Genomic DNA, 13224 nt, shown 5'->3' on the forward strand with positions numbered 1-13224 from the left:
CGACTACCTGTGGCAGCGTGGAGGCCTCTAGGTCCAGCATGATGGTGCCCTTCTCAATGCAGGTTTTGAGTTCCATCAAGCTGTGTAAGGACAGTGTGGCCACATGAGGCTTACTCCAGCGCTCTCCGCCCTTCTCTACCTTCTCCTCAAACTTGATCCACCTGGGGGGGAGAGAGAGAGAGTCAGAGACATAGAGAGAAAGTTGCTAGAGATGTACTGCTTGTGTTGGGCTCTGCCAGTAAACTTTAAAAAGACAAAGATGGTGTTCCAGAAAAAGTGGCATCAGATAATACTGAGCTTTGATCAAACAATCGGCAACACAAACCAGTCTCAGACCAAAATTCCTAACCGGCACAGTGCTCAGTGACCATAGCCTAACCATCAAGGAAGGCAGACAGAAAAAAACATGGCTACCAATAGATGAAAGAAAATTTGGTCACTGCATGACTAGTGACGTTTGGAACAATGTGAACTTGCTCTAACATTGTTAAAACTTGATATATCCAAAATACAAGGTTGATTTTATACAAAAATCACCCAATTTCTGCCTGTTAAGTGAGAAGGGGAAAGTTAATGGAAAAATGTTTTGTCACCAATCATTGTAACCAAGTAAAAAACACAAAACTAAAACTACAAAACTTTGCTGCACCAAAATTTGTAGGTTCTCTATACAGTCATGTAAAAATAATAACTGCTTTTTCAATATTGTTAATTTTTTGACAGTCTTGAAAGCAAGAGAAAAGTGTGAGAAATAAAGGCAAAGAGAAAATGTGCACCATCACTGCACAAGTTACGCATCAAGTTTTTTTTCCAGGCAGGTTACTGATAGCAAAGGTCACTGCAGAATAGAAACAAAAGCACATAAACAGCGGCTTTCATATAATTCGCCAAACAAATAAGGGTTGCAAACAAAAGGCGACAAGGAGGGTTCTCTTTTCTTTACAAAACAGCCCCACCGTGTTATGAATTGGTCACAGTTCACGGGGAAAAAGCATACGGGATGCAGGGTGGCGTAGAAATATACAATAAATCACTCCGCCTGAGAGAATGCCCAGCATGTTGAAAAGGTGTTTCTCCTCGGTAACGTTCAGACCACACAGAGCTAAGCCTTGAGGGGAAGACCGAGGGCAAGGTTTGTCTTTATAATACCACACATAGCTAAACCTTGAAGGCAAGACTGCAGGCCAGGTTTGTCTTTTTAATAATGCCTCTCATGTCACCATGACAAAGAGCCATTCTCCTGAGCCTGGGGATGGGGTTTCCTGTGGGGATAGAGTGTCCCTCTGGCTACGGTCCACACGCCTGAGACCGGCCCTCTGGCGAGCAGAGGAGCCCGGCCAAGGAGAGACTATCAGCCTCAGGGGTTCTTTTACCTTCCCTTTCATGAAATACCCCCCTTTTCCCTTCCCAAAAGAGGATAGGCAGAAGAGGTAAAAGTAAATGCTTATCACTAGTTATGCGTGTCTATGTGACTCTGAAGAGGGAGAGAGAGAGAAAGTCTTTACTCAATACCTACAGTATATCTAACTAGTGTGCATGTGTTAAATTGTGTCAGATGTGAAAATATACTGTATCTATTTGTGTGGGTGTGAAGTGTAAGCCTACTGTAGGGCCAATAATATGCATTTGAATATCATTAGCACATAAGACTTTAAAAAAAAGTTATTTTGCTTTAGTGCATTCATTTATAGGAGGATCGTGTAGGGAGATGACTGTTAAGAGCCAAATAATGTGATACTTAATTATGGAGACGCTGCAGTCAAATAATGTGATACTTAATTAAGGAGATGCTAGCGTCAAATAATGTGATACTTTGCCCCCCCCCGGCCTCGACAACCCCTGGTGCTCCAGTTGAAGAACTACCTCCCTACTCACAACGCAACCCTGCTGCCCAATTATTACTCAAAATTGCATTAGGTAATCCCTCAGAACAGAAATGAATACCTATCTCACTGACCGGGCATTCCCTCCTTTCACTTGCAACACTAAAACTATCTCCATCTGATTACAGGCCCGGCTATCACTATGACTCAGCCTGTTCCAGGACACATGAGCCATGTAAAAAAAAAAAAAAATGACAAAAAGCCATATGCAGACCTTATAGAGCTAAATAATAACCAATTCTTTTGACTTGGGGAGAACCACGAAACAACTTAATACTATCCACAATCTGATATCCAAATTCAATACTTCCCATAGCTCATGGCAGCGTTTACTCTTGTTCTGGCCATGTGGGAGGTTCTGCCGTTTCCTGGTCTCACAGAGCAGGTACTACAGAGCTCGATCAGATAAGGCCCGACTGGGAGTTCACTAGAGGACGGCCTATTTCCCTACACATGCAAAACACAATTATATCCATAAGGGATGTGTTCCGTCGAATGCACAAGGGCACTGAAGCAGGAAACACTTAGCTGTACATAAACACTGCTCGCTACCGCTCAACGTAAATTTTGATTTTCCTCAAATACACCCCTGCTTAGACCGATACCTGACTGCAAAAGACTGAGTTTTATTAGGCATCATCACATGTTCTGAGCACTAGATAAAGTATAACAGTTCAGGAGAAAGAGTGGGGGAGCGTGAGAGCGAGTGAGTGACTGGTACTGGACACTCGGGCTTGGCTGCTCACCTGGCCGTCTCTTTCCACTCCATCTCCTGCCCGTCCACAGCCAGCAGTTCGTCCAGCTCGGTGAAGAGCTGGGGAGGAGGGGGGCCATCGTCCTCCTCTCCCAGGATAAACCTGATCCTTTCAGCTGGGGAGACTGACAGGGGAAAGAAGCAAGAGAAAGTTAGGGACCATCATGTGCATCCTAGCTAGGTACCTAATCCTAACTGACCCCAACTATCTTAATTTTATACTAAAGCTAATGTCTAAGCAGTGTATTGAAGTTCATTGCTATGGTGTCACTGATACATGTCTGGTGGGTTTTATCAACTTTGAGGCTTCCAGGGCCTGTTTTCAATGTGAAGTAAGTGACAGGGGTCAGGAAAAAAAAAAAAAGACAAACGTTTTGCCTTCGCTTTAAGTTGACCCTTGTGTTAAAAACATAACAGACATGACAATTTGTTTTATCAGAAAAAGAGTCACATTCAATCATTTGAGGCACCTTCAAATTCATACTAATTTACTTATACAACATTTTTAACTGTTACAAAGTACTTCACAAATGAGAAAACAACAGGATTAGATAGGAATAATCGGTGATAAACATCTGTAGAAAGTGATCATGGTGCAACTTATCCCTGCCCCATAATGGCATTTTTAAAGCTGTGTAAACAAGGCTTCATAATAAAGGGAATAATGATTACTGGTTGCTAATTGTAATTAAAATACAAATAAGTGACTGTAGATTATGGATTAAAAAGTGTGGTGTTGGCTCTATATTGCAGCATTTTTTTTGCAATATAAAGAATGATACAATCCTCATAGTCATAAACTATTCAGGAACACAGAGGTCCACCGAAGCAAACTTATACTCAAATCTAAAAATGTATGTCCAGTATTTAATAAATTAAGACTTTATTGCTAAATTCATGATTTTTTTCCCCACATATCTGCACTACATTTAGCGTAGGTGTTTTGGATAAGCAAAGATGTGTTAATCTGTCAGCCAATGCAGGCATCTTCACATGTTTTTGGCCAAGTCAAACACACACTGTCACTTGGTCTATGACCCCCCCCCCCCCCTAAAGGTTTTTTACTATGATCTACAGAGAGCTCAAAAACTGCCTCACTATAATTCATGTGACGGAAATCCGTTGAGACGGAACACTTTAACCCCTGAGAATAGTGCTGGAATTTGAGCTGTGAGGAAAGACTTAGATAACACACCCTCATCATGAGGAAGAACTTTTCCATGAGTGTATAAGCCAGAATCAGGAAACTTGCTTCCTTCTGAAAAATGACGTTCTCCAGGCACTTGTGGTTTACTGGTATGCAGGTATGTGGACAAGACTATGTGTCAGAACTGACTGTGAATATCTATCCATCCATCAATCCATCCATCCATTCATCTATATCTAAATATTTCCATCTCTTTCTCTCTCTCTCTACAAATAGATTCATAGAGATATACAAAGATTCAGATATAACCTCAGTATTCTTCATTTTAAGCAAGAACCCTGAGGTCAAGTCCAAGGCACCCAAGGGCAGTAGTTGTAACCACTAAAGGTTCTCTACTTCTAGGAAAGTGAAAGGGTTGTGCAACCATGAAGTGATGAGACAACGTGGCCGTTAAGCTGTAAGCCACCACAGGCTATTTCTGCAGCGTTCTGTTTATGTGCCAGCCAGGTAGACAGCATAACAGCGACAGGACCTTTTAATCCTGATGCAGCACACCCAAGCTTTATTTAGAATAGTTGTTTTTAAAATAGTACAGTTGGAACTGTTCTACTGTAGTGCCAATGTCTATCAATGGCTAAGCTAAATGAAGGTCATGGTAAACAGAGGAAGCATGTCTTGGAAACACCTCTAGGATGACAGACATTTGGTTTCTCTTCCATCTTGTATAGCAGCCGTTCTGACACGTAGGCATCAAAGTGATCCATCAGTGGACCGAGACAGACGGGGCCTTCTCCTGTCCTTTAGCTAGCCGTCTGACTCGTAGGACCTGACTTTTAACGTGCCACTTACTGACGCCACATGGTGTACACAACACCATTCACCTCTTAAGTCTCACTACTAGTGTTATCAATGAAAACCAGGCCTTTGTTGTGGTTACACACAACTTTTAAGTGGACAGCTTCACAGGGTTTGGCAGAATCAACAGGATTAAGGGGATTTAGCTGGAGGGCAAAACAGCGGAAAAACCAACATGTGGAAGTTTGTGTATGCATTGTCTGGGAGTGTGTGTGTTTTGAGTTGGGGCTTTGCCTGGCATATGTTGTCCTGTACTCTACCCACACATCAAACCCTCTGACCATTATCTAATTTGTTATTATACATGCTGCTATAACAAGCACACTTTGTCCACCATCTCAATGTTTTCACACATGCTGTTTTTAGGGAACACAATCCAAACATCATCTCAAACGTGTCATGTGTCAACCAAGGCCTCATAATACACTTACATTATTAATTGTTAGCTATAGTTAATAGGGATGGTGGAGGGGTAAAGGGATGTTTTAGGGCCAATACAAGAGGCAACATGCCCCCCTTTCTGAGTAAAGGGGAAATAGCTGAGCTGAGCTAATATGAAAATCTTTGCAGGGGGTCACTGAAGTAGTTTGCTGCTCAACAGGAGAGAAATGTTTATCCTAACAGTGGTTCTGGCTTCATTATACACCAAGGCCTGCCCTCTCACTCAACCATCCCAGACTGTTTACAGTTCAGATCGTCCATAGAGATACAGTGGGATGACGAAGATGAAGTGTGGGGGTGGGAAGTGTGTGTGTGTGTGTTGGGGGTGGTGGTGGGGGGGTAACGTAAAGAGCAAACCACAGTTCAGTTCAGAGCGAGCACTGGGTTTCAACCCTGCTCCTGTGTTTAGTTTGGTTCCAGTTCTGTCCCACCGCCTGCTGATTTACAGTCTGATAACGACTCTATGGATGAACAGCCAACGACACTGTTTGTATTTACACGACCGTTGGCATGTTTGGATCATACACACATAAAAATGCTACAGGGTAAATCAAGGACATTCATTCAGGACCAAGAAGATATGCAAATGTCTGTACGGAGTAGGTCATATCTGTAGCTGCTGTACTAAGGTTGAGTGCTACTGGGTGCTACTGACATTTCATTGCAAGTTATGATGCAATATAGATTTGTGTACAATTGGCAATACTTGACTTTGTTGCCATTGCTCATCTGTAATTGAGCATGTCATCATGTCAATCTTCAAGGCCTTTATAGATATACTGGTCTGACAGTCCTTCCAATGTGTTGTAAGAGATTGTCAGCAGAGATACAGTCCCATCAGTGACTCAAAATAAGGACCATCAATCCCTAGCTGTCCCCTCATCTCAATTGCCACCATAACAACTGTCCTGCATGACTGTTGCTTCTTATGAAGCCTACTGCTCAGGTCAAACTTTAAGCTCCTAGAGTAATAAGCACATAATTGCCTACCATCAAAGCCTAGATTAAAGACACACAGCAGTTAACAACGGAAAAGGCCCTAAACAGATAAAAGACAGTAAGAAAGTTTCTCCACTGAACAAATGTTCACCACATGCTGCGGCCCTATATAACCAGACCCAGCCTGACTGATGCAGTAATCAGATAGGGCCTGCTGCAACATCTAGACAGATTAATGTGGGCAGAACTCTTATCACATTATGGTGTCTTCAGGTGACTAAGCACACAGGCTGGTTTACACCTGAGCATGAGTTGTAAAGGAGGAGGATTAAATAGACGGAGGAGCTGGATGCATGAGAGGATTACTGAAGTGGTTGTCTGCTGTGGCCAGTCCGTGAACCAGCGGCTTAATGTGACACCAACATGAACAGAGATGTGATCTTAGTTGGTTAAATCCAAGGCGCTGAGGTACAGCTTGGCCAGAGGGATCAGCTAGGAGGAGCTTAATAATGAATTTTTTTTTGCTGAGAGTGGGTATGAGAGAGAGGTATGAGATCGGGTTATCAAGTGGGCACCTCCCATCAAAAATGTTTAATTGAATTAGGACCACAACACCTCTAGAAAGCTCAACTGCAGAACCACAGCACACTATACGCACACTCAGCACCCATCACACCCACACTCATCTACAATATACTTACTCGACACTGACAATGCATCTATAGGAAAGCTTACAAACAGCCATAACATCTCATCCCATAATTTCCACACTCGTCATCAGTCTTAAAAACAGGCTAATGGGACGGCAGGCCTCTCTGGCTTGAAACAGCCGTCTCAGCAGCTCAGAAACTGCCTTGTACAAACAATTATAGTTTAGAGGGACGATTAACCCTGCTAGCCTGAAACAGTCGACTCAGCAGTTCAGAAACCACACTGCATCAGCAAACAGACTTAAATAAAAAAAAAGGGGCTATGAATGGTGTAGGACTACCCACTTCTGCTACCATACCCATGTATTCATAATATCTAAGGGTGCTATCCTAGTTAAGAGATGGATTTTGATACTTTATGTCTCAACTGGCATCCTTTTTTCCAGCCACAACCGCTGGATGCTGCTTCTCAAGCGGCCTTTATTGCCTGACATAAACCCTGACCGCGAATCGTTAACTCCGCTAATAAACTGATTATGGATGCGTCTATAAATCCACAGCACCCAACTTCCACAGGAAATACCCTGGTTAGTTCTGTGCATCTTTCTGTTTCTTCTCATATCCCATCATCGACGGTTTTAGATCCAGCTCACTTGTAATTGGTAAAGGTGTCCCACAGGGGTCTATTTTGGGTCCACTTCTATTTACTATATATATTAACAACATGGTACCCTCTTCTCCACATTGTGACGTCCATTATTATGCGGATGACACAATCCTGTATGCTACTGGCCCCACTCTTAGAATGGCCGCTGCAAATCTGCAGTCTGCTTTTGACGCGTTTCAGATGTCTCTTATTGGCCACAAGCTTGTCTTGAACTCTGACAAGACAAAATGTATGTTGTTTTTGAGGTCTCATGGGACTGATGCCAGTATAGGTATTCATACTCTGCAGGGTGCGCAAATTGAAATTGTTGATTCTTATAAATATTTGGGCATTTGGCTAGACAATAGGCTTTCATTTCAGACCCATGTGGAACACCTAACCAAAAAGCTGAGGGGAAAGATTGGATTCTTGTACAGAAACAAGTCCTGTTTTTCTACTATCAGTAGACAGACCATTGTGCAATCGACAATAATGTCTGTTCTTGACTATGGTGATGTCCTGTATATGCATGCCTCGCCTACTACCTTGAAGCCTCTTGATGCGGTATTTCATAGTGCTCTGCGTTTTATCACTGGTGATGGGTTTCTCACTCATCACTGTATCTTATATGAAAAAGTGGGTTGGCCCTCCCTTACCATTCGAAGAGAACAACATTGTATTTTGTTTGTTTACAAAGTTTTGTCTGGCAAGCTTCCACTGTATTTGTCCTCGCTCTTGGGTTTCAGTGCTACAGGGCATCATACTCGCTCGCAGACACACATTAGATCAGACACACCACGTATGAACAATGAGGCAGGAAAGACTGCTTTCAGTTTTTACGCTCCTGATAGATGGAATAGGCTGCAGGACTCTCTTAAACTGGACTGATTTGTTTCTATGGAAAAGTTCAGGGCGCTTTTAGAGGATGCATTATGTGGGGATTGCACGTGTGTCTCATAGTCTTGTTGTTATTTGAACCTGTGAATTTCATGTGATTTTATATTGTTTTATATGTTTTTTTTTGTACTGTAATGTTTGTAATGTGTTTTTATCTTGTGCTGTAATCAGGGCGTCCTTGAAATAGAGAGCTTGCTCTCAATGGCCCTCCCTGTATAAATAAAGGTTTACATACATACATACATACATATATACATACATAGACCATGGTTTCTTATGGAGCAGTGGACTCTATAAAGGAAACGGCCCACAGAGTGATGGACCACAATACCAGGTCAAGTCTTAGGATGGCGCTAGCTATCTCTGGTGGGACTGTACTTTGTTGGACCATACCTACATGCATTTCACAATTTTACATTCTGAAAGGGTATCTGAGCACAGAGGGCAGGTGTGGTTTTCACCTAGGTACTGGTTGTGGCCTTAAGGTAATAGCAGTAAATCATAGGTTGGTCCAATAATTAAGATAATCCTAAATGCCTCCATATTCCTTATTTCCAAATAAGCTTCTTCCTCTATACATCCCCAGTTGATATATTGTCCCTGCTTAGCGGGTGTTGGTTAAAGGTTTTCTTGTGCCAAGAAATTATCACACTTGTCCAATGACATCTCTATGTCTATGTTCCCATTGCTTAAAGGAAAATTCCATCCTCAGACACTGTTACATATAGCATTCGGCCTGTCATGTGTGATGCATTCCTGGAGTTATCTTGTGATGAAGTGCTTCAGTTTCTAACAGAATGCCTTTAGGCAATGCCCAGTAAACTTACATCCAGCTGTTGGTTTTACATGTAGCAATAATGCTAGCTTAGTGATCGCGTTAGTAACAGCAAGAGAGTGACTTTTTCCAGTTGAGAAAAAGCAAGAGTCCTGCCCCTTACTCAGAACATAACAGCTTGTGGCTGCATTGCATTTTGATCTACTGAGGCTACTGACAATGGAGAAATTGGTATTTTTTCCTCTTCTGATGGATTTCTCCCTGTATGCTTTTTGGTCAGTCTCGAAAGAAGCCTTTTCTCTTCGCTTTTGAGGGACTGACACCAAAATCTGATGTTTACTGTTGATATTTTAGATAGTTGAAAAATGTTCTCCTGTTAATCATCTACATTTGGCCAGTTATCCACGGGAATAAAAAAAATACACCACCAAACAACAAAATGGAGCCAGGAATGCACATACATCGGCCATAGCTGTTTAAGTGTCAAAGTGTTGCAGGGTGGATTACTCCTTTAACGCCTTCTTTTCTGTCCAGTTGCTAGAGAAGGCAAAACTCTCCTTACTGTTGTGTCTTTAGACTTAAGTCTCAACTCCAATATTTTGCATATTTGATTTGTTTGTTAGGCTAGATAGAGGCAACTCAAGGACCCCATTCCCATACAGTGCTGCATTGCTAGGACACTTTGGCACTTCAAACCATTACTAAACATGCAAGCTTGTCAGTCTCCCTAACTTTTCTCTGTTTGTCCAGTCATTGGCCGCATGTGCCAGAGTGGAAGTCCAAACTGTTGACACTACAACTTGCTGACATTGACCTATCTATGCCGTCTAGGCATCTTATCACATGCCGCCTTAACCTCTGAATCTACATTGTCTGCATTGCTGGTGTTATACCATAATTTAATCAACTTTTAAAGTTTCATCTTGTCTGATGACGTGCTTTCTCCTGTATCTGGAAATGCCTCTTCATCTGAGTAGAATCCTTCGGCTGCTACTTTCACCTCAGCAAATGGGATGATTCTTGATTTGCATGACTTTACCTTGATCCTACTCTGCTTCACGTTTTTATACAAATTGGCAAGCAGCCTTTTTGTACTAAGTGCTGCTGTCCGTACATGCCCTGATGGGTGGGAGGCAAATCCCTCTCTGCAGCCCTTCCCCACCTATAACCCATTTTGATACTCTAATGGTTACCTCCATTGTCATACTAAAGAAGAGACTGAGGACCCCCATCATACCAATTTCGAGGGAGTGCCATACTAAGGTAAATTCCAACGCTGTGAAGCATAATTGTATGTCTTGGAAACAGGCTTTAACCAGATTGTGAAGTTTGGTGCCCTAAAAAAAACCCATAATCAAATGTTACCCACAGAGGGGTGTGTGGTAGCAAGCCTTTTACTGGCCTAGAAATACAACATGGAGATCCCCGTTTTGTCATTTGGCTGATTTACTTTGATGCTAAATTATGATGTTTAGATCTAAAGACCAAGAGGAGCCGAGAAGCCTTTCACACTGATGTGTCAATTAGCTTGTTCCTTTCCAAGTAGTTTGCTGGCCTCCATGCTACCACACTCAAGGAAATGTGGCCTTCTGCATTCAGGAGACATATGGGCTGAAATTGACCTATATGTATCTAAAGACTTTCTCTTCTGGAATTAGAATTCTTCCGGCTCTAGACAATGATCTGGGGATTATTTGCTTCTACCATGCTACTTTTATAAGCTTCTATAACACTCTCAGGACATCTGGTGTACTGCTGTACAGCTGGTAGGGGACTCCATTAGGTCCTGGGGCTGACAACGATCTTATGTCTTGGTGCATTTTGCATCTCCCTCCACTTTGGTGGGCGAATGTCCATTTAGTGTTTTGCTTCTTCATCTGGGCGAGATCCAATCTGTATTGAATTTATGCATGTCTCTATAAATGCATGGCTGTTCTAAGTTAATTTCTAGCATTTGCTTTCTCGCTTTCAGGCTACCACCGTTTTCCTTGATAAACGATTTGACAAATTTAAAGAGTTTTGGTGGTGGTGACCATAGTTATAGATAGTATCCCATTTTATTTGCAGCTGTTGCTATTAGCCAGTCTAGTGCCATTTTCAAAATCAGTATTAAACATGTACCTACTCCCTCTTTTCATTAGTCCTGAGCCATTTGACTGGAGGTTTCTGCCCGGTGATCTTTTCCTTCCTTGGCTGCCACCCCACCCTGCCCTCCAGACGCTGCATTTGAATGACTACCTCCTTAACTACAGGGCCACTGATATCCTGTGGACTGACTTCTCAAGAATGACCTATCCGTTCCTTATGTGCATACCACAAGTCATTTACTGTACACCGGATACTTCTACTGAATTCCCCCAGTTAGCAGCTGGTTATATCAGGACTCACTGAGGGGCTTGAGGATGTTGGGCGCGGTCTCGTCTGCGGTCTCCCCATCAGACTTGTCTCCCTCCACATTCTGTTCAACTCGTTCCCGCTTTTCCTTGTGGCTAGACTTGCGTCTGTGGCGTCTCCTCCGGTGGAAGCTCTTGGGCACATGCACGCCGATGTACACAGTGTGGTGACCTGCCACAACACAATACAAGGAATGCAGGTCAGATTACACTCACAGTTACCAAAGGAAATTACATTAATCCTGCATGCTGGTAATCCGTATCACCAGTGGAAGACCAAAAACAGGGATTGCTTATGTGAGGAATACTGAATTGAGGATGACTAGACGTATAAAATGTGTTTTGTCAGTGACAAGGCTACTTGCCAATTTGTGGCTTATAGTGTTAAACTGAAAGAGGTAAAAACTATTCAGTGACTGCTGGCGGATTGTTGGTCATTTCCCAATCAGGAAGCGATATGTCTTCAGTCAGGCAGACACACTTTGGATTTAAATAAATGCCAACTACTTCCTGTACAGCAGCTCATACAGGAAATGATGACTTAATGTTTGCAGGAAGTAATTACAGACACACAGAGAGAGAGAATGTAATAGAGCCATCTCCAGTTTATCCTCAATTAACTGTGAGCATTCAAATATAGATTTGACATGAGCATCGACCTCACAAGCACTTCCACTTACAAATAATGGTGGGCTTACCTGCCCAGGTTGGCTGTAAAGCAACCATGTATTTATCTCCCCGTTTAACCAAACAAGCCTGAAACATGTCTTGTGGGTTCCTAATAATATCGTTCACACTGCATGTGTGGTCACAGTGGAAACCGAGGTACAACATCCTCACACATGAGCTGAACTTAAGGAGGGATTTCCACCACAGACTCTCACAGGGAAGTGAAGGATCTTGCAGCTAATACGGTGTAGACACACAGCCTGTCATAACACTCAACTCTGACGTGATTCTCTTTGTGTGCACTCTTAAGTATAGGTCTGTGAAAAATGTGAATGTGTGAGATAAACCCATATGCAATTACATGTGGGAGTCTTCAAATCAGTCCTTACATGACTTTAGCTGATGGCCAACATTGGACAGGATTACAGTACTTCTTCATGCAGAGAGTGTTACCAGCTAAACCTGTGTGTTCTACATCTTAGATACGAGTACGAGAAAACAATACATTCAACCTGAGGAGAGAGCATTATGGGATGACGCACGGTGGTGTGTGTGTGTGTGTGTGTGTGTGTGTGTGTGTGTGTGTGTGTGTGTGTGTGTGTGTGTTTGGGTTTAGTATAAGCAGCAAACTAACGATTTAACATGTGTATCACCCTGGTAATTTGCTGGTATTAATCACTGTCTCACCTTCCACCTCTTCTTCATCGCAGACATGTTTGACAAAGGATGCTCCCCTGTCCAGGACCGCTTCATCCTCCACCCTGCGAAGTATGAGGGAAAAAAAAGCCCCAATGAGATTAAAGTCAAAAGTCACGACTTCGGCGGGGATCATATACAAAAAGAACACGATCAGTGCAAACACTTGGCAGGTGTGACGTTGAGCAAACACACACGCACACACCTCACTCTGGCTCATTCTTTAGTCGTGTCTAACTTAATGTATGTCAACTCAAAGGACTGCGGGTTTCATTATGAGGATTTACAAGTATGGTCTTACTTAAGAGTACAGCCTGCTGTGAGGAGGTTCTCTATGGATCACCACTGAGAAGCATGCAATGTGCTCGCAACTACGCGGGTTTGAGTCCAGTTTATAGCCTGTGCCCTATGTCATTCCATGTCTTTCTCTGTCATCTTTCCCATCACCACCCACAGTATGCTGTCCAATAAAAGCCTGA

At 42.7% G+C, this 13224-nt stretch overlaps 1 protein-coding gene across 1 annotated transcript in view; it reads right to left on the reverse strand.

The window, feature by feature from the left end:
* Positions 1–13224, reverse strand: part of LOC139648620 (electrogenic sodium bicarbonate cotransporter 1-like) — a 38426-nt gene that overhangs the window by 19801 nt on the left and 5401 nt on the right. The window contains exons 2-5 of the mRNA XM_071524797.1: positions 12737–12810; positions 11376–11552; positions 2630–2762; positions 1–161 (exon numbers count right to left, since the gene is read on the reverse strand). Of these exons, the coding sequence (XP_071380898.1) occupies positions 1–161; positions 2630–2762; positions 11376–11552; positions 12737–12810 (545 nt within the window). The remainder of the gene's footprint in view (positions 162–2629; positions 2763–11375; positions 11553–12736; positions 12811–13224) is intronic.

The sequence above is a fragment of the Centroberyx affinis genome, unplaced genomic scaffold, assembly GCF_046629955.1.
Source record: "Centroberyx affinis isolate AG114_WGS23_722 - 3 ecotype Tasmania unplaced genomic scaffold, CSIRO-AGI_Caff_v1 ptg001233l_1, whole genome shotgun sequence".
Lineage (NCBI taxonomy): Eukaryota > Metazoa > Chordata > Actinopteri > Beryciformes > Berycidae > Centroberyx > Centroberyx affinis.